At 45.4% G+C, this 23483-nt stretch overlaps 1 protein-coding gene and 1 long non-coding RNA gene across 2 annotated transcripts in view; both read right to left on the reverse strand.

Moving 5' to 3' along the window:
• tp53i11b (tumor protein p53 inducible protein 11b) overlaps positions 1-23483 on the reverse strand; it is a 252783-nt gene that overhangs the window by 166318 nt on the left and 62982 nt on the right. Inside the window, exon 2 of the mRNA XM_072272176.1 lies at positions 23222-23388. Coding sequence (XP_072128277.1) covers positions 23222-23350 — 129 coding nt within the window. The 5' untranslated portion in view covers positions 23351-23388. The remainder of the gene's footprint in view (positions 1-23221; positions 23389-23483) is intronic.
• On the reverse strand, positions 2850-7931 carry LOC140205056 (uncharacterized). Its single transcript, XR_011887739.1, has 2 exons — positions 7756-7931; positions 2850-4376 (listed from the first exon to the last, which is right to left on the reverse strand). It is a non-coding gene; the product is annotated as an uncharacterized lncRNA (long non-coding RNA).

The raw sequence follows: 23483 nt of genomic DNA on the forward strand, positions 1-23483 counted from the left end.
CTGTGCCTGCTGCCCTTGTTCTTCTTGGTGGCAGAGATGGCGATATTTGAGAGCTGCCGCTGAAACAGCCCGGGTGAGCATCAGCAGGGTACTTCGTTGAGGGTACGCGCTCAATGCGCTGACGCCCGAAGGAATGAACGTTTAACGTGCGTGACGGGGTGCTGGTCAAGTGGCTTCAGAGCCATTGGAGCTGTGCTCATCCAGGTGAATGGGGAGTCATCCATTGTACTGCTGATTTGCAGAATTGTGCATTTCCAGTGCATGGGAATGCAAGGGACTGCAGGAAGTTATGGCCATAGCCCTCCCCGCACTACTGAGGGCAGCTGCAAGAGGCACTGCCTCAAGCAGGCGGCATCTATCATCAAGGATGCCCACCATCTGGGTCATGTCCTCTTCTTGCTGCTACCATTGGGCAGGAGGTACCGAAGCTCGAAGTCCGATGCCCCCAGGTTCAGGAACAGCTACCTTCCTGCAACCATTAGGTTCACGAACCAACTTGCACAACCTTAACCCTACCTCAGCCATGGATCATGAAAGACAACCTCCAGCACAACCATGGCCATGTTTCTGATTTTCTTTTTCTTTCTCTCTCTCTCTCTCTCTTTCAAACTCTCTCCCTCTCTCTCTCTTCACTGCCCTGTGTTAATTCATACAGTATATCATCAGTATCATGTATGTTGTTTGGGTTTATGTGTCTGTGATGCTGCTGCAAGTAAGTTTTTAGTTGTACCTTCTAGTACTCGTGCACACAACATGGACTGGAATTGACTTGCTTTTGGGGTGTCAAGAGATTAGCCACTACCTGTGGAAACACAGCCTCTCTCTGGCCCTTGTGGCTGTGATATTCATGTGCTGCACCATTTGGGTTGAGCTTCTGGTCAGCGGTGACCCTCATGGTTTTTGATGGTGAGAGAACCCAGTGATGGTAATACAATTGACTGTCAAGGATAAGGGGTTTGATTCTTTTTTACTGGAGACAGTTGTTACTTGGCACTTCTGTTGTCCCTGATCTAGGTACACAGACTGTCTGTTTGTATGGAGTGGGAAATCAAACAGATTATCTTGTTGTGGTTCCCATGTCTGGGAACCATGGATATTTGAGTCATGTTCATATGAACCATTGCCTCCTTCAGCCTTTTGATTTGTAGTCTAAAGGTAAGAATGACAGTAGTAAACAGAGAGTCTGTAAAAGCTTCTTCATCCATTTTCTTGATAATTACTGGACCTACATTTTAACTCAGTCCTTCGAGTCCTGATAAATCTCCTCTGCACTCCTTCTAGCATCTTTCCTATAGCAGGGTGACCAAAACTGACCACGATATTCTGAAACCAGCCTCATCAATGTCCTGTACAACTGCAACATAGAAATCCATCTCTTACACTTTGAACTCTGACTTATGATGGCCAGCTTTTCCATCACTGTCCATCTGTGATGCCACTTTCAGGGAACCATGTATTTTTACTGCTTAGTCCCCATGTTCCACAGTTCTCCCCAGGACCCCACCATTCACTGTAAAATTCCTACCCCAACTTGGCTTCCCAAAGTGCAACACCTCCAACATCTGAATTAAACCCTATTTATCAATGTGCACTAATGACGAGTTCCATTTCAAGGACCCAGGAGGTTATCCTTAATGTCCCCAGTCAATACGTATCTCTCATTCAACATCACTTGAGAAGGACAACCTGGTCATCACCACGTTGCTGCTCATGGGATCTTCTGTGCTTTGCCATATGTTCCAAATAGCAACTTTCTTTCAGCTGTGTTATAGAAAACATTCTGCTGTAGCGAAAGATGCTTTGTAAATGCAACCCCTTTCATTTGGCTGGCCCACTGTGCAGATTAATGCGGCACTGTGTACTGTATGTCAAGGGAATTAAAATGATCTCGCCCCATAATAAAGGAACCATTCTGGATTGCAGTCAATAACAGAACTGCATTGTGCACACTAATACCTACACAAAGGGGCTTAAAGTGGATTGTATAGATTCATGTGCATTTTACGAGAGTAGTGGATGGAGTCATTGTGCTCTAGATGGTCATTTTACAGAAGAGTGTGTGCGTGTGTATTAAAAAGCCATTAAGTGCTAAAAAAAAGCCTTGAAATAATGTAGAATAATTTCTTCGAAAAACCTGCTGCCCAGATTCTGTGCCAATGAAACAAGAAGTTAATTTCAGCTAAGTGTCTATTTTTACTCTCTGCTTGCACTACTGCAGATTAAGACAAACTGTGTCATTGCTTTACCCTGGTTTCCAACGTGGCCTATCAACTTCCTGAGTGACAAGACAGCATCAAGGGTTTGGCTAGTGGAGTTCTGCTGCTTGAGTCCTTACAAAGGGTCTTGGCTGAAATGCTTGTTCATTTCCATAGATGCTGCCTGACCTGCTGAGTTTCTCCATCATTTTGTGTGTGTTGCTTCAGCTATTGGAGGAGGTCCTTAATACTGTGCTGTTGACAGTATGGAAGTTCAGTTTCAGGGCATGTCCTGTCAAATCTGTCAGAGAACATTGTTGTCCTTGTGTCAGCACATGAACTCAGCAAATGCAGGGTTAATGAATGGCACACAGAGGTTATGTGACAGTATTGGTTAATCAATAACTCATTACTATTTGCTCTCGGCCAAAATAAGCAGATGCAAATTATTTTAGAAAGATATCTCATTGCCTGATGGGATGGTCAAATAATTGGGTAACGGTGCTGGGAATGACTTGGAAGTGTTTGTGAGGAATGGGGTATCGTTTTTGATTTAAGGCAGGATGTTATGTCCATAGCTACTACTCTCTTGTGAGGTACTGCGTATTATACAGATATTTGCAAAATGCTGCATTTTGGAAAGTCAAAACCAGGTTCAAAGTTCAAAGTAAATTTATTACCAAAGTCACCATATACAACCCTGAGATTAATTTTCTTGCAGGCATATTCAATAAATCTATAGAATAATAACTATAATAAAATCAATGAAAGACTGCAAAACTGGGGTATTCAACCAGCGTGCAGAAGACAACGAACTGTGCAAATAAAAGAAGAAATAATAAGTAAATAAGCAATAAATATCAAGAACATGAGATGAAGAGTCTTTGAAAGTGAGTCTATTGGCTGTGGGAACATTTCAACGATGGGGGAGTGAGGGTTATCTCCTCTGGTTCAGGAGCCTGATGATTGAGGAATGATAACTGTTCTTGAACCTAGTGGTGTGACTTTCATAGTGGATGGTAGGGCCCCGAGGGGTATTACAGAGCAGAGTGACCTTGGAGATAAGGTGCATGGCTCCCTGAAAGTGGAATCACAAGTTAAGAGGGTGTTGAAGAAGGCTTTTGGCACCTAGGGTAATGAGTATAGAAGGTGATTTGTGCAAGGCCTCACTTGGACAATTGAGTTTGATTCTGGTCACCCTGGAATAGGAAAGATGTTATTAAAGTAAAAGGAGTTCAGAAAAGGTTTACAAGGATGTTGCCAGGACTTAAGGGGCTGAGTTATAGGTGAGGTTGGACAAGGAAGGACAATTTCTCCTCTTGCTTAGGACACTGAGGACACGTATTATAAAATTATCAAGTTATGAGAGCATTCAGACTTCTTCCCAGGACTGGGAAATCAAGAGCTAGCGAGAACAGGTTAAAGCTGAGAGGGGAGTGATGTAATAGAATCTCAAGGGGCAACTTTTCTTTTTCACACAGAGGATAGTGAGTATGTGGAATGAGCTGCAGAGAACGTTGCTGAGGCAGGTACAATAACAACATTTAAAAGACGTTTGGGGAGGTACACAGATTGGAAAGGTTTAGGGAGCTATGAGCCAAATACTGTACAGATGGATGCTTTGATGGGCATTTTGGTTTCCATGATCATTTTGGCTGAAGGGCCTGCCCTGTGTTGCTTGAATGTAGTATCCCATGCACTGAATGAATTGCAGGGGGAGGTTCAGTGTTCTTCCTGGGGTCCAAAACAGTGATACCAGACTGCAAGTTTGATTGTCAGCTTCTATCCTCTCAGGAAGGCACTGAAAGGACTTCTGGCAGAATAAGTTCGTATCGTCTCAAAATCAAATTAGAAGTCTCCAAAATAAAGCCACAGAAGCTGGAGCAACCCTCCTCTAGGAAATCATTATCATGGTGTTTCACCTCTTTCAGAGCACTGGAAACCTCTGTATCCAGTTGCTTCCTGCATCCTTCCTGCTCTAACCCAGGGGCTACACATGACTCTCTCTCCACACATGCAGCCAGACCCGCCTTTTCGATGTCTCTTCCCTATTAATAACAGCAGCATATCCAAAAGTAATGGTATAATAATGAGTGTTGTGTTGAGTTTGCACTGTATTGCAGATGCTGAAAATCTGAAAAAAGTCACAATGTTGGAAGCTCACGGCAGGCCAGGTAGAATCTGTGGAGAGAGAGACAGCATTACTACTTAGGTCAGGGACCCTTCATCAAAACCCAGATATTTTGATGAAAGGTTTATTTTGTATTTTTTTTTTAGGTTTTCAGAATCTTGAGCATTTTGTGCTTTTGACATGAAAATAATCCTTTTCTAACTTCAAAATCAATTTTCACTGAGCTGGCGTCAATTCACAAGTCACTAGGCCGAGTCTCACTTGCATTTTCTGGAGTGAGTGACATTACTTGGAAAACAATGAGCAAAGAATGAAGCATTGGATGAGACAGTACAGTGATCTGGTCAGAGCCTCATACAGTCTACTGTCATGATGAGGCTACTCTCAGATGGAAGGAGCAACACCTTCAACCTGGTGACATGAACATGGATTAATATTAATTCCCCCCCTTCCCTCATCTGCCTATCACCTCCCTCACTGCCTCTCCTCCTCCTTCCATTTCTCTCACAGCCCACTCTCCTCTCCTATCAGATTCCTTCTTCTTCAGCCCTTTATCTTTTCCACCTATCACCTCCCAGCTTCTCACTCCATACTCCTTCCCCCTCACCTGGCTTCACCTCTCACCTTCTAGCTTGCTGTCCTTCCACTCCACCCCCGCCTACTTACTGTGGCTTCTTCCACCTTCCTTTCACAGTCCTGAAGGATAGTCTCGGCCCAAAACATCCACTGTTTACTTCCATCATCGATGCTACATGACCTGCTGAATCCTCCAGCATTCTGTATGTGCTACTGTTCTCTGATGTAAGGATGGCAGAGCAGAAGAGCCCTGTGTAGCTTGACTCTGTCTCAAAGTAAAGGGTCAGCAGAGATGAGAAGAAAAGTCTTCATCCAAAGGATGGTGAATCTTGGGAATTTCATACTCTAGAAAGCTGTAGAGCTTGGACACTGAGTCATATATTGATAAATCTTACTCAGAGAAATACAACAATAATGAAACCAAGTTTGGGAGCACAGTGGACGGTGAGGAAAGCTATCAAAGCTTGCAGTGTGATCTGGACCAACTGGGAAAATGGGCTGAAAGATAGCAGGTTGAATCTAAGTGTGAGGTGTTGTACTTTGGCAGGACAAACTAGGGTGAGACTTACACAGTGAATGGTAGGGCACTGAGGAGTTCAGTAGAACAGAGGGATCTGAGAACACAGGTCCATTAATCCTTGAAAATGGTCTCACAGGTAGATAGGGTCATAAAGAGAGCTTTTGGCAAATTGGCCTTCATAAATCAGAGTACTGAGTACAGGAGAGGGGATGTAATGTTGAAGTTGTACGAGACATTGGTGAGACTGAATTTGGAGTATTGTGTGTAGTTCTGGTCACCTACCTACAGGAAAGATATCCATGCTTGAAAGAGTGCAGAGAAAATCTACAAGGGTGTTGTCAGGATCTGAGTATTAGGGAAAGGTTGAATAGGTTAGGTCATTATTCCCTGGAGCGCAGGAGCAGTGCAGTAGGGTAGCGGTTAGTGTAACAGTTAACTGTGCCAGCAATCAGTGACTGGGATTCAATTCCCACTGAAGTTACAAGGAGCTTGTGAAATATTTAAGGGACATCTGAGGGGAACCACCTTCTCTCATACGGTGGTGTGAGAGTAGAACGAGCTGCAGGCAGTGGTGGATTCAGGTCTGAATGCAACATTTAAGAGAAGTTTGGATAGATACATGGATGAGAGGGGTATGGAGGGCTATGGTCCCGGTGCAGCTGTTGGGACTAGGCAGAAAAACAGACCGGCACAGATTAGATGGGTCAAAGGGCCTGTTTCTCTGCCCTATGGCCCTATGATTCTTCTAACCAAGTAAACAAGTCCAATGGTTTAGAAACATTATATGGAAATATAGAAAGCAGCAGTTTTAGGTGGAACCCTGGCCACTATTGTATAGGAAACCTACAAACAGACCATCACACAGTGCACACACACTGGCATGGCTATAGTGAGCCAGGCGTGGGATCGGGGGGCCAGGGACTGGGTAATGGTGGGGTCGGGGATTGTGTATTGATAGGATGGGAGTGCAGGGATTGGGTGATGGAGGGGTTGGGACCCAGGGACTGGGTAATGGAGGGGTTGAGAGCCAGGGACTGGGTATCAGAGGGGTCGGAGGCCAGAGACTCGGTAACAGTGGGGGTCGAGGGCCAGGGACTGGGTAACGGTGGGGTCGGGGGCCAGGGACTGGGTAACGGTGGGGTCGGGAGCCAGGGACTGGGTAACAGTGGGGTCAGGGATTGTGTATTGATAGGATGGGGTGCAAGGATTGGGTGATGGAGGGGTTGGGAGCCGGGAACTGGGTAATGGAGGGGTTGGGAGCCGGGAACTGGGTAATGGAGGGGTTGGGAGCCAGGGACTACGTAACAGAGGGATCGGGGGCCAGGGACTGGGTAACAGAGGGGTCGGGGGCCAGGGACTGGGTAATGGTGGGGTCGCGGATTGTGTATTGATAGGATGGGGGTGCAGGGATTGGGTGATGGAGGGGTTGGGGGCCAGGGACTGGATAATGCAGGGGTCGGGGGCCAGGGACTGGGTAATGCAGGGGTTGGGGGCCAGGGACTGGGTAAGGGTGGGATCAGGGATTGTGTATTGATAGGATGGGGGTGCAGGGACTGGGTAATGGAGGGGTTGGGAGCCAGGGACTGGGTAATGGTCGAATTGGGGGCCAGGAACTGGGTAACTGTGGTGTCAGGGGCCAGGGACTGGGTAAGGGTGGAATCAGAGACTGTGTATTGATAAGATAGTATTGATCAGGGGTTGGGGGTCAGGGATTGTGTATTGATAGGATAGTATTGATCAGGGACAGGGTAATGGAGGGGTTGGGGGCCAGGGACTTGGTAAGGGTGGGATCAGGGATTGTGTATTGATAGGATAGTATTGATCAGGGATTGTGTATTGATAGGATGGGGATGCAGGGATTGGATGATGAGGGGATCAGGGGATTGTGTATTGATAGGATAGTATTGATCAGGGATTGGGGAATGAGGGGATCGGGGATTGTGTATTGATAGGATAGTATTGATCATGGGTTGTGTATTGATAGGATAGTATTGATCAGGGATTGGGTAATGGAGGGGTTGGGAGCCAGGGACTGGGTGATGGAGGGGTTGGGAGCCAGGGACTGGGTGATGGAGGGGTTGGGAGCCAGGGACTGGGTGATGGAGGGGTTGGGAGCCAGGGACTGGGTAATGGAGGGGTTAGGCGCTAGGGACTGGGTAAGGGTGGGATCAGAGATTGTGTATTGATAGGATGTGGGTGCAGGGATTGGGTGATGAGGGGGGTGGGGAACGCCCTCATCACCCAGTTTGCAGGTTGTAGAGCTGGTAGAATCCATTCAAATTTCACTGACAGTTTGTTGGCAGTATAACAACCTCGAAAGTAAACAAAACTACCTCAAACACAACAGCATCTTAATCTGTTGAATATGTTGCAGTGTCAAGGCCTTGCTTGTGGCTTTGAATGGATGAAAAGCTTCCGTCAACTGATTTCTTCAGAGTCTGTCTGTATTTATGTGCCGTAGTGGCGGTAGTTCGGTCAGACTGTAGAGCCAGCGTGTGCCAGGTTTAACTAGAACTGAACAACACATAAGCTGTCACCCGTCTGCTGGGGTGCGAGAAGCCCCTTTATGACTCTGCAGGAGCCCTGTGAGTAATCTACTTTGCAAGCTGAACAAACCTCTGTTCTCAGCGCTTGGCTGCACTGCATGCAAGGGATCACTCTGAAAGGTTTACAGACAAGAGTTTGGCTAGCTATCCCAGGGGAGGTTACCTTCAGAGTACTAGAGTTTAAAAGAGTGGGTAATTTCATAGAAACCCACAGAATACTAACAGGGCTGGACAGATGTTTCCAATAGCAAAGACAGGAAAGGGTTAGAAGGATATGGGAGAAATGGGACTAGATTAGATGGGCATCTCGGTTGGCATGGGCCTAGTGGCCCGAACAGCCTGTTCCCATCCTGTGTGATTCTAATCACTGCTCCGTCAATCCACCCTTAAAGTCATGGAAGGTATCAACAGCAAAGTTATCAGAAAACACCCACTCACCCATGCTCTCCTTGGCTCTCGCCGTGATATATTCCGCTCCAGACCTCCGGTGCCCAGATACGGAGCAGACTGATGGATTCCAGTGGTGAAGAGGGAGTGCATCAATGTGGCATTTGAGAGAGTGTGGCACTGACGTGTCCTTGTAAAACTTGAGTCAATGGGCATCGAGGGGAAAACACTTTGAGGGCTGAAGTCATACATCAGAGGAAGGAAGATGAATTCAGTCATCCAGCCCCATTACATCACCACAACAGGAGTTCCTCAGGGTATTGAGCTGGACCCAATAACCTTCCTTCCATCATGAAGACAGAAGTGGGGATCTCGTTCATGTTGTAGAGCCCGAGCCATAGAGCATTACAGCACGGGTCCAGGCCCTTTGGCTCAAGTAGTCCATGCCAACCATGGTGTCCACCCAGCTAACCCCAATTTCCTGCGTTTGGTTCCTCCACCCCATTCCAGTATGTTCCCATTGAAGGGCTTCTTAAAGGATGCTGTTGTACCTGCCTCAGCCACTTCTTGTAGCAGCTTGTTCCATATACTTACCATCCTCTGAGTGTAAAAGTTGCCCTTCAGATCTCTTTTACTGTGTATCTCTCCACTCTCACCCTAAACCTGTGCCCCATAGTTTTGGACTCCTTGTTCTGGGAAAAAGTCTGCTACTATCCACCTTACCTTTGCCTCTCATAACTTTCAACATTTCTGTAAGATCACTCCTCACTCTCCTCCATTCCCCAGCCTGGGCAACCTCTCCCTATAACTCGGGCCCTCTAGTGCTCCTCATTGACAATCAACACAGCCACACCTCAAGGATGCATGCCTAGCCCATTGCTCTACACTTCCTACACTTATGACTGTGTAAGCTAGGCACAGCTCACACGGCACCTATAAATTCACTGTCAACCTCACTGTTGTTGGCACAATCTCAGATTACCCAGGCCATGCTCTCTTCTCGCTGCTGCTGTCAGGAAGAAGGTACAGGAGCCTCAGGAATCACACCACTAGGTTCAGGAACAGTTACTACCCCTCAGCTACCAGGGTCTTGAACCAAAGGGGATAACCTCACTCACTTTACTTGCTCCATCAATAAAATGTTCCCACAACCAACAGACTCACTTTCAAAGACTCTTCATCTCATGTTCTCAATATTTGTTGATTATTTATTAGTCATTGTCATAGTCATACTTTATTAATCCCAGGGGAAATTGGTTATTATTATTTCTTTCTTTTTGTACTTGCACAGTTCGTTGTCTACTGCACTCTGGTTGAACACCCAAGTTGGGCAGTCTTTCATTGATCTGTTATGGTTATCATGAATGTCGGGGTTGTATATGGTGACACATATGTACGTTGATGATTGATTTATTTTGAACTTTGAATTTTGACGGTTGCAGGAAGGGAAAGTCAGGAGAACACACAAACACACACCAGGTTTCATTGAGTGGAAAAGGTGAGCAGCCTCAAATTCCTGGGAGTCAACATCTCAGGAGATCTATTCTGGTCCCCACATCAATGCAATCACGAAGAAGGCTATACTTCATTAGGTGTTTGAGGAGATTTGGCATGTCACCAAATACACTTGCAAAGTTCTACAGATACACTTCTGGCGTAAGATGGCATGGGAGAAGCACAGCAATGACTTTCTTGCAGCAAACAAAACTATTAATCACATCTTTTCTGGAAAATGATCTCTGTAATCAATAGCCTGTAACTTCACTTTTGGAGTTGAGCTTTTGAAATGCCTGTATTTTTGCGGTGTGAACCGAAACCTCGAAGGTGCAGGCTGGTGCTGGAGTGGTGTGTAAGGGTCGAGTCGAGGAGAACGGGAAATGAGTCAATCTTTGGCCATTGCTGGAGCAGACTTGGAGGCGACTTAAAGTGGCAGAGCCAAGGTAAGGCAGAGTTGAGGTGTCCGAGAGCAAGGAACAAGCCAGTGTTTGACCGATGTAAGCACTGGGCCGATTGGTAAAGGTCCAGTGTGGGCCCAATCACGGCGCTGGGGCCCATCTCCGAGAGCGAGGAATGACCCAAGGTTTGGACGATTTAAGCACTGGGCTGATTGGAAAGATCAGGGTGCTGGAGCCAGAGGAGAGGGACAGGTCAGTGTTCAGCTGGCTGCTCCACAAGGTTTACTTGTCTCTGTGCTGAACTGATGCTGTAGCCTGCAACTAATGGGCTCCCAGACCAGCTGTACCTGGCTTTATGGCTGTGAACTTCATTTCTGAATGTTATTTGCCCACTTTAATAGTGTGCACAATGCGTTTTTTTTCTGTACATTGGTCTTTTTTGAATGGGTTCTATTGGGTTTCTTTGTTTTGTGGCTGCCTATAAGGAGACAAATCTCAAGGTTGTATAAAGCATTGGCCCCCAACCTCCGGGCCGCGGACTGATACATTGCCACGAAGAATGCAGTGGTGCAGCGGTAGCCGGGGCGCACCCAGTACATCTTTAAGAAAAAAGCCGAAATAAACAAGCTAATTAATTAGGTGTCGCCTACTGTACGATTAATGTATTGCCTCCATTCTGACTGGTTCCATCACAGCCTGGTATGGAGGCTCCAAAGCACAGAGATTGCAGAGGGGTGTTGACACAGCCATCATAGGAACAATCCTCTCCACATTGACGGCATCCTCAAGAAACTGCAATCCATCATTTAGAACCCTCACTATCAGGGACATGCCCTCTTCTTGTTACTACCACCAGGGAGGAGGTATGGGAGCCTGAGGTCCCACACTCAATGATTTAGGAACAGCTCCTTCCCCTCCACCTGTTTCTGAATGGTCCATGAACCCATGAACACTACCTCATTTTTTGGCACTATTGATTTTTTTGTCATTTATAGATTCTTTTGTTTTTGCACTGCTTTTGCAGGCCAACAAATTTCACATCCTATGTCAGTAATAATCAACTTGATTCAGATTCTGACATTCTCATGAACCATTTCTGCACTCTTTCCAGTTGAACACAGTAACTAATCAGTGTACTAAATGCCATTTTCCCCACCCTGCCAACCTGTGAAACTCCTAGGTCCCTCTGTCATGCAACACTCTCTAGAGCTCTATAAATTCAGCCACCCTGGGGCAGTACAGTAGCCTGGTGGTTTGCACTATGCTGTACAGTACAGGCAACCTAGGTTCAATTCCCACCGCTACCTGTAAGGAGTTTGTACGTTCTTGTCACAACTGCATGGGTTTCCTCCAGGTGCTTTGGTTTTGCCCCACAGTCCAAAGACATACCAGTTGTTATGTTACGTAGTCATTGTAATTAACCTGAGAAATAAGCTAGGATTAAATCGGGGGAATTGCTGGCTGAAAGGGCCAGAAGGGCCAGAAGGGCCAGAAGGGCCTATTCCATGCTGTAGCTCAATCAATAAATAAATCAATAAATAAATTCATAGTTTATAATTCCTGTGCATTACCTCACATTTACCTGTATTATAATCCATTTGTTTCTCCTCAGCCCGCTTCCCGAACTGATCAAGATCTCCTGTCATCTCTTTGAACTCACTATGTTCATTTGCAACTCCTCAGCAAAACTTCCAGGGATGGATAACATCCAAGACAGAGCTTGACCTACACGTGGCATTCAATGCATTCCATCACCAAGTCCCCCATAATCAACATTTTGGGGTCACCATTGATCAGAAGCTCAACTGGAACTGCTACATCATGGCCACAAGAGCAGATTGGAGAACAGGTAGGTGTGATAACAACTCATCTTCTAATGGTCTTTCCACCATCTACAATGCACAAGTCAGGATGGTGAGGAGATACCCACTATTTTCCTGGGTGAATGCAGCTCAGTAAACTCACATGAAGATCAAACTCAGTCATAACAAACCAGGCTATTTGCTTACCTCCATACAGACCACATTAAACACTCACTCCATCCACAAGGTCACACAGTGACTGCAGTGTGTACCACCTACAAAATGCAAAGCAGGGCTTGCTCAGGCTACTCTGACAGCACCTCCCAAACCCATGACCCCTAGAAGGAAGACAGAAAAAGACGGCAGACCACCACAGCCCGCAGGTTCCCTCTCCAGTCATACACCACTCTAACATGGGCATTATGGCTGTTCTTTCATCAGTATTGGGTTTAAATCCTGGAACTCCCTCCCGATCTGCACTGTGGGAGCACTTTTATCATCATCAGAGGTTCTGCCATGGTGGCTCACCCCTAACCTTCCCGTGACAACCAAGGATTGGCAACACACGTTTGCTTTTGCCCAGATCACAACAAATTAATAAATATTATGCCTGTAAGTTGCTTTTATCTGTCTTGTTTTAATGTCTCAACACTACATATAATGTTAAACTAAACGATGTACTGTATTCTCTCTCCCTCCATTGTTAAGTACAGTAAGGTTCCATGAATCCACATGCTTGGACGTTGATGATGCTGGATGGATGTTATTCCAGTTAATATACCAACACACTTTTAGTACAACGTTTTTTCTAGATGTTACACAGAGCAGTAGTATCATAATTTTTCCAGTGAAATGTGGAAACCAGTGTCCCAGTAGGTCAAAGGGAATATGGGAAGTGGGACCCGAGTTTAATTGAGAACTTGTAGAATTAGGGCCCCAATGGAGCATGAGAGCTGCTTCTAGATTTTTCTGTTAGCATCTCAATAGCTTATTATTTTTATATCCCAACATAAGTCATTTTGAAATTTAGTTTTTACTGAGGACACTTAGGCCAAAGTCATATTTTCTATTAAAGAACCCTAATGTCCTGGTTCCCCATTAATACTTATTTCCAATTGCTTATCTAGTAAATGGATAACAATAATGAGCATATTGATCTTTATCCAGAAAGGTTAAATAAACTTTCTCCTCAGTATTTTCAATCTCTAATATCCCACAAAAAAAAAAGAAATTGGAAGAATTGTGCATTCTGGAATAGCAATGCAAACGTATCCTGTTCGTCAATCTCCCGAACTGGATATTTTTGAGGAGCATGATTTGGGAGAGTTATTTCAGACACACCTGAGCATTCTCAGCATACAAACAGAACACTTCAAGTTACAGGCTCTGCATTAAATGGAAGAATACAACTACAGATTGTAAAGATGTGCTTAACTGCTTGTTAGAAGGACCTTAAAAGATGCCATCGATTAAACTTTCAAAGCAAATAGAATTCGCGAATTTTAAAAAGGCATATTTTATTTATTGGCTCTATCATCAAACCATTGAGATTATTAAGCTGAGAATCTCCCACTTTCCCCCATTGCTGGGATCTACCTCTTCCTGAAGCCACCTTTCGAATTGTTGTTCAGAGTGAAGGTCTATCAGAAACACTGTTAGATACACCCGACACTCTCACAAGACCCTCCCAAAAGCTTACTTCCACTGCCAGACCTTGGACTCATCCAATAACATCACATGTATGATATAATATTCCTGCTGCTTCTACAACATCTTGCCTGTCAGCCATGGGAGAGCTACCAGCCAACATCTAGATCAGAGAAGACCAACAATGCCAGAACTGTACAGAATAGGGGGCCGTGCACAATCCTGATTTGATGGAGACAGCCGTGAGAAGCACAGAGGAACACCTGGAGAAACTTCTGAAATGCCTGCTTCGCTGCCGCTGCTACTGTGCGATCGAGAATCTCCAGAGGGGAAGGCCCCAAATCCTTGGCTTTGCCTATTGCCTGTTGCCGGGGCCGGGGTCAAAACGCTCGGCAGAGATGGTGCTCGGTGTCAGACAGCTGGTCGGAGGCTCGGAGTTTTCGGATGGACTCGGAGTAAGCCTGTGGTCGGATGCTTCCAGGATGCTGCATCGGCAAGTTTGCGGCGCTGGAGGTTCATCGTCTGCGTGAGATGATGAGACTTTCCAGAGACTTTGAGACTTTTACCGTGTCCATGGTCTGTTCTTTTCAAATTACGGTACTGCTTTGCACTGTTGTAACTATATGTTATAATTATGTGGTTTTTGTCAGTTTTTCAGTCGGTTTGTCATGTGTTTCTGTGATATCATTCTGGAGAAACATTGTATCATTTCTTAATGTATGCATTACTAAGTGCCAATAATCTAAAAAAATACAGGCCTGGATAGAGCAGACAGAAAAGGATGTTTCCATTAGCAGGAGAGGTCACAATGTGGGAGCACAGCCCCAGAATAAAGGGACTCCCTTTAGAATTGAGATGAAGGGGTATTTCTTCGGCTTTAAGGGAATTAGATTAAGATTAATCTGTCTGTCGCGAGCCTTGTGGCCCATCAGGCCGGTGCTTATGCCGGTTTCCATGCCGTGAAGTGACTGAGAGTACGAGACTCCCCCCGGATAGGACGCCTGTCTATCGCGAGGTTAACCCCCAGCATTTTTGCCGGTACCCATTCTCAGCTGGGTAGACTGGAGCATACTGTGATTAAGTGCCTTGCTCAAGGACACACACTCTGCCTCAGCCAAGGCTTGAACCCACAACCTTCAGATCGCTAGTCCAATGCTCTAACCACTTGGCCCCATGCCACACCTTTAAGGGGATAATTCTGTGGAATTCATTGCCACAGACAGCTGTGGTGACAAGCCATTGAGTGTATTTAAGGCAGAGATTGAAAGGTTCTTGATTGGTAGGGGGTTAAGGGTTACATGGGGAAGGCAGGGTCATGGTGTTGGGAAAAAGAATCAGCCATGATTAAATGGCCGAGCAGGCTTGGTGACCCAAAGGGCCTAATTCTGCTCCTATATCCTCAGCTCAAGGCAATGAGAACAGGGAAGATATTGCAGAGTAACTCCACTTCCCATCACTGAGAGATAAAGCTAGAACGTGTGGGTTATTGTTAAGTATTTGCAAGGACGAATGGTCAGCTCAGATGAACTGAGTTGACCCATCTTCCGCTTGTGGTCGCTCTGTTGTTCAGGAAGCCTCACAGCTGACGGGAAGTCTCCGTCAGTCATAGGAAGTTATGTCACCATCCCAGCAACTTAAGCCAACGAGTAGCTGGGGTATTGTTTTCAATCAGGATGGACCCTAATGGCTTCACAAAACTTAAGGCAAAGACCCCACAACCCTCTGCAGCTACTAGCATAGACTGAGGGAGGACATTGAAAAGTGTGGCACAGACGTGAACCGATAAGGCAGCGGCCTCAGAGCTCCGCAAACCCAAGATCAATCCTGATCTGTGATGCTGTCTGTGTGGGGTTTGCACGTTCTCCCTGGGGAACACAAGATGCTCTCGCTACCTCCCATGTCTTAAAAACATGCAGGTTGGGAATTGTAAAATGAAGGTGAGTGTTAGAATTGGGGCAGGGTCAATAGGAACGTGGACAGGATTAAAGATGGAATTTAGTGTTGTATTGACCTCTAAACCTTCATTCACATCCTTCCTAAAGAGTGTAGCCCAACAGTGTACTGAGTCACCACTTGTGGCCAAATCAGTTCGAGATTTGATCACACAGTCATTATCCTTATAAATCCACACTTATTTCAGAGCCATCTACTATTCAGTCTCCTTTAAGGATTGGTATAAATATACCCAGAAGTCTCTGATTCTGCAAGATTTTCAAGTTGAGATCAGATCAGTTTATTGTCCTAAACACCAGGGAGCAATGAAATTGCTTGTTTGTATACATTTCACAGTGTAAACAGTACGGATGATGACAATCAATACAGTGACGTGTGTGAAACAAAGGAATTGTGCAGAGTACAGTAGTGCATACCGACAAAGTGCAAAAACAAACGGTGAAGTGACAACTTAAAAAACGCTCCATTGCTGCTGCCTGTTCTTCCAAAGCAGATCACTTCACACCTCGGGAGTGTTCCTCCATCACGCCAGCTTCTTTAGAGCTTCCAGGACGCCTTGTTGATTCACTTCACAGCTGCTGCCTTTCCACGCTGGTGGCATATTACAAACTTTGAAGTTCCATTTTGAGAACACAACCTCAGGGCACTATCCTGCTGTCTCCTTATTCCTCCCAGTGAAACCTCCGGGCATTATCCTGCTGTCTCCTTATTCCTCCCAGTGAAACCTCCGGGCATTATCCTGCTGTCTCCTGATTCCTCCCTGTGAAACTCTGGGCATTATCCTGCTTTCTCCTTATTCCTCCCAGTGAAACCTCAGGGCATTATCCTGCTGTCTCCTTATTCCTCCCAGTGAAACTCCGGACATTATCCGACTGTCTCCTTATTCCTCCCAGTGAAACCTCCAGGCATTATCCTGCTTTCTCCTTATTCCTCCCAGTGAAACCTCCAGGCATTATCCTGCTTTCTCCTTATTCCTCCCAGTGAAACTCCGGGCATTATCCTACTGTCTCCTTATTCCTCCCAGTGAAACCTCCGGGCATTATCCTGTTGTCTCCTGATTCCTCCCTGTGAAACTCTGGGCATTACCCTGCTTTCTCCTTATTCCTCCCAGTGAAACCTCAGGGCATTACCCTGCTTTCTCCTTATTCCTCCCAGTGAAACCTCAGGGCATTATCCTGCTTTCTCCTTATTCCTCGCTGTGAAACCTCAGGGCATTATCCTGATTTCTCCTTATTCCTCGCTGTGAAACCTCAGGGCATTATCCTGCTTTCTCCTTATTCCTCCCTTTAAAACCTCAGGGCATTATCCTACTGTCTCCTTATTCCTCCCAGTGAAACCTCAGGGCATTATCCTACTGTCTCCTTATTCCTTGCTGTGAAGAATTAATGAGCACAATTCTGAATTCTGATGATAAACTATTTAACTCACTGCTCTGCTTCTTGTCGATACCAATTTTGCAACAATTCAATCAACGTATCTTAATGTGCTTTAAAAGTTCCATTCTACAGTACAGCCTTTTGAAATTACATACATATTACCCCCATTAACTAATCTATGCTGGCCATCATCAATTCATGAATTCAAGTGGCAATATGCTTTAGTTGCAGTTACTGACTTTGTAGAATTGAGTCATACTGTACAAAAAAGACACACGCCATTTTGCCCAACTCACCCAGGCCCCCAGTATGTCTATCCAAGCTGGTCATGTTTTAACTAGGATTTGCCTACATTGCTTTGAGCCTTTTCTAACCATGTACCTGACGCTTTGATATTTTTAAAACATTATAATTGTACCCCACCTCTACCACTTCCTCTGGCAGGTCGCTCCAACCACCCACTCAAATGTTATCGCTCTCACCTTAAACCTATACCCTTCAGTTTTGGACTCCCCGTACTCTGGGAAAAAGACTGCGACCATACAACTTATCTGTGTCCCTTCATGATTCTATAAACAGTTATAAAGACACCCTCTGCCTCCAGGGAAAACAGTCCCAGCCAATGTAATCTCTCCCTATAACTCAAACCTTCAGGTCTCATGGACATCTTTACAGAGGGGTGATTAATGTACGTAAATGACCATCAATAGGAAGAGACTCCCACTTCCCTGAGGAAAACTGAATAGGCAGGGAGTGGGAAGGACTCTGGAAACTCAGAGATGTTCTGGGGAATATCAAAATGACTACAGTGTAACATGGAATCTGATTCTGGAGGGTGAAGTAGAGATTGAAGTAAAACAAAGTCTAAAGCTGTTGTGAAGAGGGCTGAGAACTGACAAAGGTTGAAACACAGCCGGTGATGTTACACACCCGTTTGCTATTAAGCGTACTTTGAATCTTTGAGGAACACAAAAGAGACTGGAAATGCTGGAATCTGCAGCAAAACACAATGTGCTGGAGGAAAAGCATCCATGAATGGAAAAGGATGGTGGACATTCAGATCGATGAGCCTTGATTCAGGATGTCAATTCAAAATGTTGTTCAGCCCTTTTCCTCCACAGATGCTGCCTGACCTGCTGTGTCCCTCCAGCAGTTTGTTTCTTAGTCCAGATGCAAGGGAGATGGATTTACCCATTTGAGAAAAAAATCAAGAGGGCGAGGATGGAGTCAAAGATGTTTCAGGGCTGCAGAGGCAGTTATCATTGACAAGGGGGACCACTCTAGTTAGCTGCATTGGTATCTACGTACAGTCATTCCCCCATCATTAGGGGTTAAAGGTAGGAGTTTCTGAACTGCTCACATTGCTAAAGCTGTCTAAAACTCAAAATCATCAATTAAAGGATCTGTAGGCTGACTTTCCAAAAAGAGTAACACATCAAAATCAGAATGAGAAAAAGATCCTGGATTTACAGACATCCCACTTATGAATTTTCAATGCTGTGCCACTGACATGCTGGCCTTTTGATTTGCAGAGCAACAAACAATCTGCTGGAGCAACTCAACAGATCCCAGCTAGCCTCTGTGGGGGAAAGGACCTGTTGACGCTTTGACTCTTAAGTGTTGACAATTTCTTTCTCCCCATCAGATTGTTTGATGCTCCAGATTCCAGCATCTGCAGTCCCTCGTGTCTCCCTCAGAATCAGGTTGATTATCACCAGCATGTCATGTGAAATTTGTTAACCTAGCAGCAATACATAATCTAGCACAGAGAGAGAAAAAAATAAATAAACAAATAAATCAATTACGTAAATTGAATAGATTAAAAAAAAACAGAAATACTGTATATTAAAAAAAAGTGAGGTAGTGTCCAAAGATTCAATGTCCATTTAGGAATCAGATGGCAGAGGGGAAGAAGCTGTTCCTGAATCACTGAGTGTGTGCCTTCAGGCTTCTGTACCTCCTACCTGATGGTAACGTGAGAAAAGGGCATGCTCTGGGTGCTGGAGGTCCTTAATAATGGACACTGCCTTTCTGAGATACTGCTCCTTGAAGATGTCCTGGGTACTTTGTAGGCTAGTACCCAAGATGGAGCTGACTAGATTTACAACCTTCTGCAGCTTCTTTTGGTCCTGTGCAGTAGCCTCTCCATACCAGTGATGTAGCCTGTCAGAATGCTCTCCACAGTACAACTGTAGAAGTTTTTGAGTGTATTTGTTGACATGCCCTTGATTTACAAATGCACTTTGTGCCCTAACAAACACACACCAGTTTTTGCCCATATGAAGTACATGTTCAGTACAACACATGTATTGTGGGCTGAAGGGCCTGTATTGTGCTGTAGGTTTTCTATGTTTTCTATGAATACATTGCAGTAAATTCACACAACAAGTTTCGATTTATGAAACAGCACTTAACGAAACGTTTTGTGGGAACTCATCCTTCTCATAAGCTGAGGAATGACTGTGGTTTGGGTACAAACCAAAAGCAAAGTACAGATGCGGAAAAGCTAGGATGAAACCACAGGGTTGGAGGTACTCGGCAGGTCGATGAGTTTTCACTGACACATTGACCCTGCTCAGATCTCCTCTCTCCTGAGATGTTGCCTGATCTCCTGAGTACCTTTAGCATTTTGCATTTCCATATTTGGTACTAACCAAGTGTACTCCAATAGGCATTGATAAATCAGGCTCTCGGGACACCAAGTAAAACAGAGCCCAACACAACTAGAAAGAGGAGTGATAAGCAAATACATCTGAAGAGCAGGCAGTGTACAGAGGCTGCACGGAGAAACTGAAACTGTATGCAAAGAGAAAATATCAGCAGGTGCATAAAAGGGAATGCAAAATTATTTTCTGAACACACAAAAAGTGAAAGGATGTGTAAAGGGTCATTGGGGTTAATTAGACACGAAAGGGAATCGGCAAGCTCAGCAAATGACAGAATGGAAAGAAGGTGGTGCTCTGTCAGAGGAAGAGGGCCACTGGCTTGGCATATTGTCTGGTCTAAGGGTGGTGAGAAGGTACTACCCCAGTCTGACGACTGGCAGAGATGCCCAGGTTATTCAGCACTGTTTATGTTATGAACGAGCTGTTGCCACTACGTATGCAGTGGAACAGCTGGCACAGCTGTCGACTGCCAGCTCCTGTGACCCGGGTGCCATCCTGAATTTGGGTGATGTCTGTGTGGAGTCCGCACGTTCTGCCTCCGATTGTGTCTCTTTCGAATGCTGCGGTTTCCTCCCACATCCCAAAGACGTGCAGGTTAATAGGTCACTGTAAATTGTCTCTCCTCTAAGAGAACCGCAACCTTGTTATGGCTTGGAGGCTTGAAAGACTCAGCAATGCAGAGGGCTATGTTGGCTGAAGTCAGGGCTTTGTGCTTTGGCTCTTGTTAGGGTCACTCATGCTAAACAGGTCAAAGGGTAGAGGCCAAACTAAGAGTGGTCCACCAGTTCTCCAGGCTCAGGGGTTCATCTCAGGGCTAACAACCCTGACTGGTCAAATAAAACTTCCAAAAACAGCAATGAAGAATCTTTCTACATATGAGTGTGATGTATTCCCGAGTCCTTACCCAGAACTTGCATGACTGACAGCAGTGAAAACCGAGAGGAAGCTACCACTGGACAGAGATGGAGGACCCTTCACTGCTGCCCTAAATGCCCGCCAGCGGTGTAACGGGCAGCGAGTAAGTTAATTGTCTCTGGTATGTAGGAGGATGGTAAAACCAGGGGGAGTTGACGGCCAATGAGGAGAAAAATAACGGGATCAATTTGATACAAGCATAAATGAGGGGGCTGGGAGTCAGAAAGGACTTGTTGACTGAAGGACCTGTTTCATTTCATATAATTCTATAACTTGATGACACTTTTAAACGTCTTTGGTTATTGGAACAGTGCCAGGGATTGGATGTTTACAAATGTTAGATCCCTTTTTGATATGGGAGAGACTGACAGACACATCAGTTTTAATGTCGGTAAACTACTAGTGACCAGTGCAGGGATAAAATCCATTCTGATCTGAGAAATGAGGGCCAGCTTAATTGAGTTGTTACAGGCGATTTGCATTAGACTAATTGTATACTTTGGTAGGGGTGGAGAGCTGATCAAGAGAAATTTAGAATGTTCAATGGGACTTTCAAATAACTTTTCACAATGAGGACCAATCATAAACAGGAAAAAATCTGCAGATGCTGGAAATCCAAAGCAACACACACAAAATGCTGGAGGAACTCAGCAGGCCAGGCAGCATCTATGGAAAAGAGTACAATCGATGTTTTGGGCCGAGACCCTTCATCAGGACTCCCTGAAATGGCAGCAAAGTGTCAAAGGAATTGCAGAAGTGCTCGTCCAGCTACTTGGTAAATGTGGTGTGAGTGTGGGGTCCTGATGGGCAAGTGAGAGGGATAGGCTACAGGGGGGTAAGTGTTTGAGTCGGGTTGATGGGATTGTTCTGGAAGCCAGCACAGACCCAATGCACCACATGGCTTAGTTCTGCGTTGTTCAGGAAAAATGACATACAATAAATAAACATGAAATTATGAAAGGATTTGGGCAACAATGACTAATGTCTGTTTTTTTGTGTAAGTGTATGAGGAGCATATGATACCTCTGTACCTGCGCCTGATGGATTCAGAAGAATGACAGAGATCTCATTAAAACTACTGAATAATTAATGGACTGTTTAGATGGATGTGGAGAGGATGTGTCTATTAGTGGAAGAATCTAGAATTCAAGGACACAGTCTCAGAATAATGAGATGTGACTTTTGAACTGAAAAGAGAAGTAATTTCACCGAGAGGATAGTGAATCTGTGGAATTTGATACTGTAGAGAGCTGCGAAGGCCAAGTTATTGGGTGTACTTAAGACAGGGATCGACAGGCTCTTGATTGGTAAGAGAGTTAAGGATTATGGGGGAGAAGGTGGAAGAATATAACCATATAACAATTACAGCACGGAAACAGGCCATCTCGGCCCTTCTAGTCCATGCCAAACGCTTACTCTAACCTAATCCCACCGACCTGCACACAGCCCATAACCCTCCATTCCTTTCCGGTCCAAGTAGGGATTAGAAATAAAAATCAGCCATGGCAGAGCAGACCTGATGGCCTAATTTAGCTCTTATACCTTATGGTCTTAGAAAGGGTTCTTAAAAGGGGAAAATGAGGACCAGAAAGGAACTCCTTCCCACTTTAGGGTTGTGGAACAAGGAATGTGAATGACAAGGGAAGGGCACTATGGATTCTGTGGGTTTGAGCAAATGGTTCAAACTATACAGCCCAGCACCCCTTCAGCAGATCTGACCAACAAGCACCATGTCCTCACTTGGATGGCGGTGAGAAGGGCTCTCGCTGTCAGAGCCTGTGTGTACAGATGACATAGCACCCCCCCCCCCCCCAGTGCATGCCGCCTTTGGGATGGCTGCAGTGGGGGAGACACAGTTACCTATTTCTTTGTTGACTGTGGATTTACTAAGAGGGTGTGGGGAAGGATGGAAGTGTCAGAACCCCGGTTCATCCCTAGAGGTTGCATAGCAGATATTCCAGGGGACACACACTGAGACAGACATCAAGGGCTGCTGGAAGATCATCAGCTCAGCGAAGGACACCCTTTGGCCTGTCTGAAACTTGGTCTTCCAGCACACTGTCAGGGAATGCTACTGACTGGCACTGTTCAGGCTGCAGGAGTCCATGCTGAGGGATGCATGGAAGCCTAGTGCACCCAACGCGACGGCTCTGTGGAGAAGGACCATGGTCGAGGCTCCTTCTGCTACTGTACATAGGGGCGGTGTTCTACGGGGAAATGTTTTGAAAAATGGAAGGGAATTTCACCCCAGGTAAATGATAATTGTGTTTCTTTACAATCTTTTTAAAAAGTTTACACTACTGAATGCACTGAATATAATTGTATAAGTTGTTTGCAGTTTCTTCCTTTGTATATATGCATATAAAGAGTATGCTTTTATTACAAATAAAGAATATTTTCAAAAATTCAAAAAGCAGTTTATATTAATGTGTAAGAGAGAAGATTGGGTAGTTCAGTCATCAGGGCAAGAAGAGCAATGGTTTATAAGTCTGACTTGTGCAAGAAATCCTTATCGCTTTACCGCCCAAGGTGTGCCTGTTGTGAAATAAACAGAATCTGTCAGAGTGAGGGATGTCAGTGCGTACCTTTGGAAATGGTGTAGAGGTCCTTACCTTCGACCTGTGAATCTCTCCATCGTCATCTTCTCCGCCCACACCGAGTATCTTCCGCGACTTCAGGCGGCTCACCAGGTCTGTCTGACTGTGCTTCTTCATCAGGGGTGGGTGTGCTTTGTTGGCCATGGTTGCCTGCAACAGCCACACCTGGTCGTACCCTGGAACTGAGGGACAGAGAGGCCGTGAGGCAGTGGAACTCCGTGCAACCCGCGCTCCGTTATCACTGACTGCTGGGGCGAGGTGACACGCACGTGGTCGG

The sequence above is a fragment of the Mobula birostris genome, chromosome 11 (genome assembly GCF_030028105.1).
Source record: "Mobula birostris isolate sMobBir1 chromosome 11, sMobBir1.hap1, whole genome shotgun sequence".
NCBI classification, from domain to species: Eukaryota; Metazoa; Chordata; class Chondrichthyes; order Myliobatiformes; family Myliobatidae; genus Mobula; species Mobula birostris.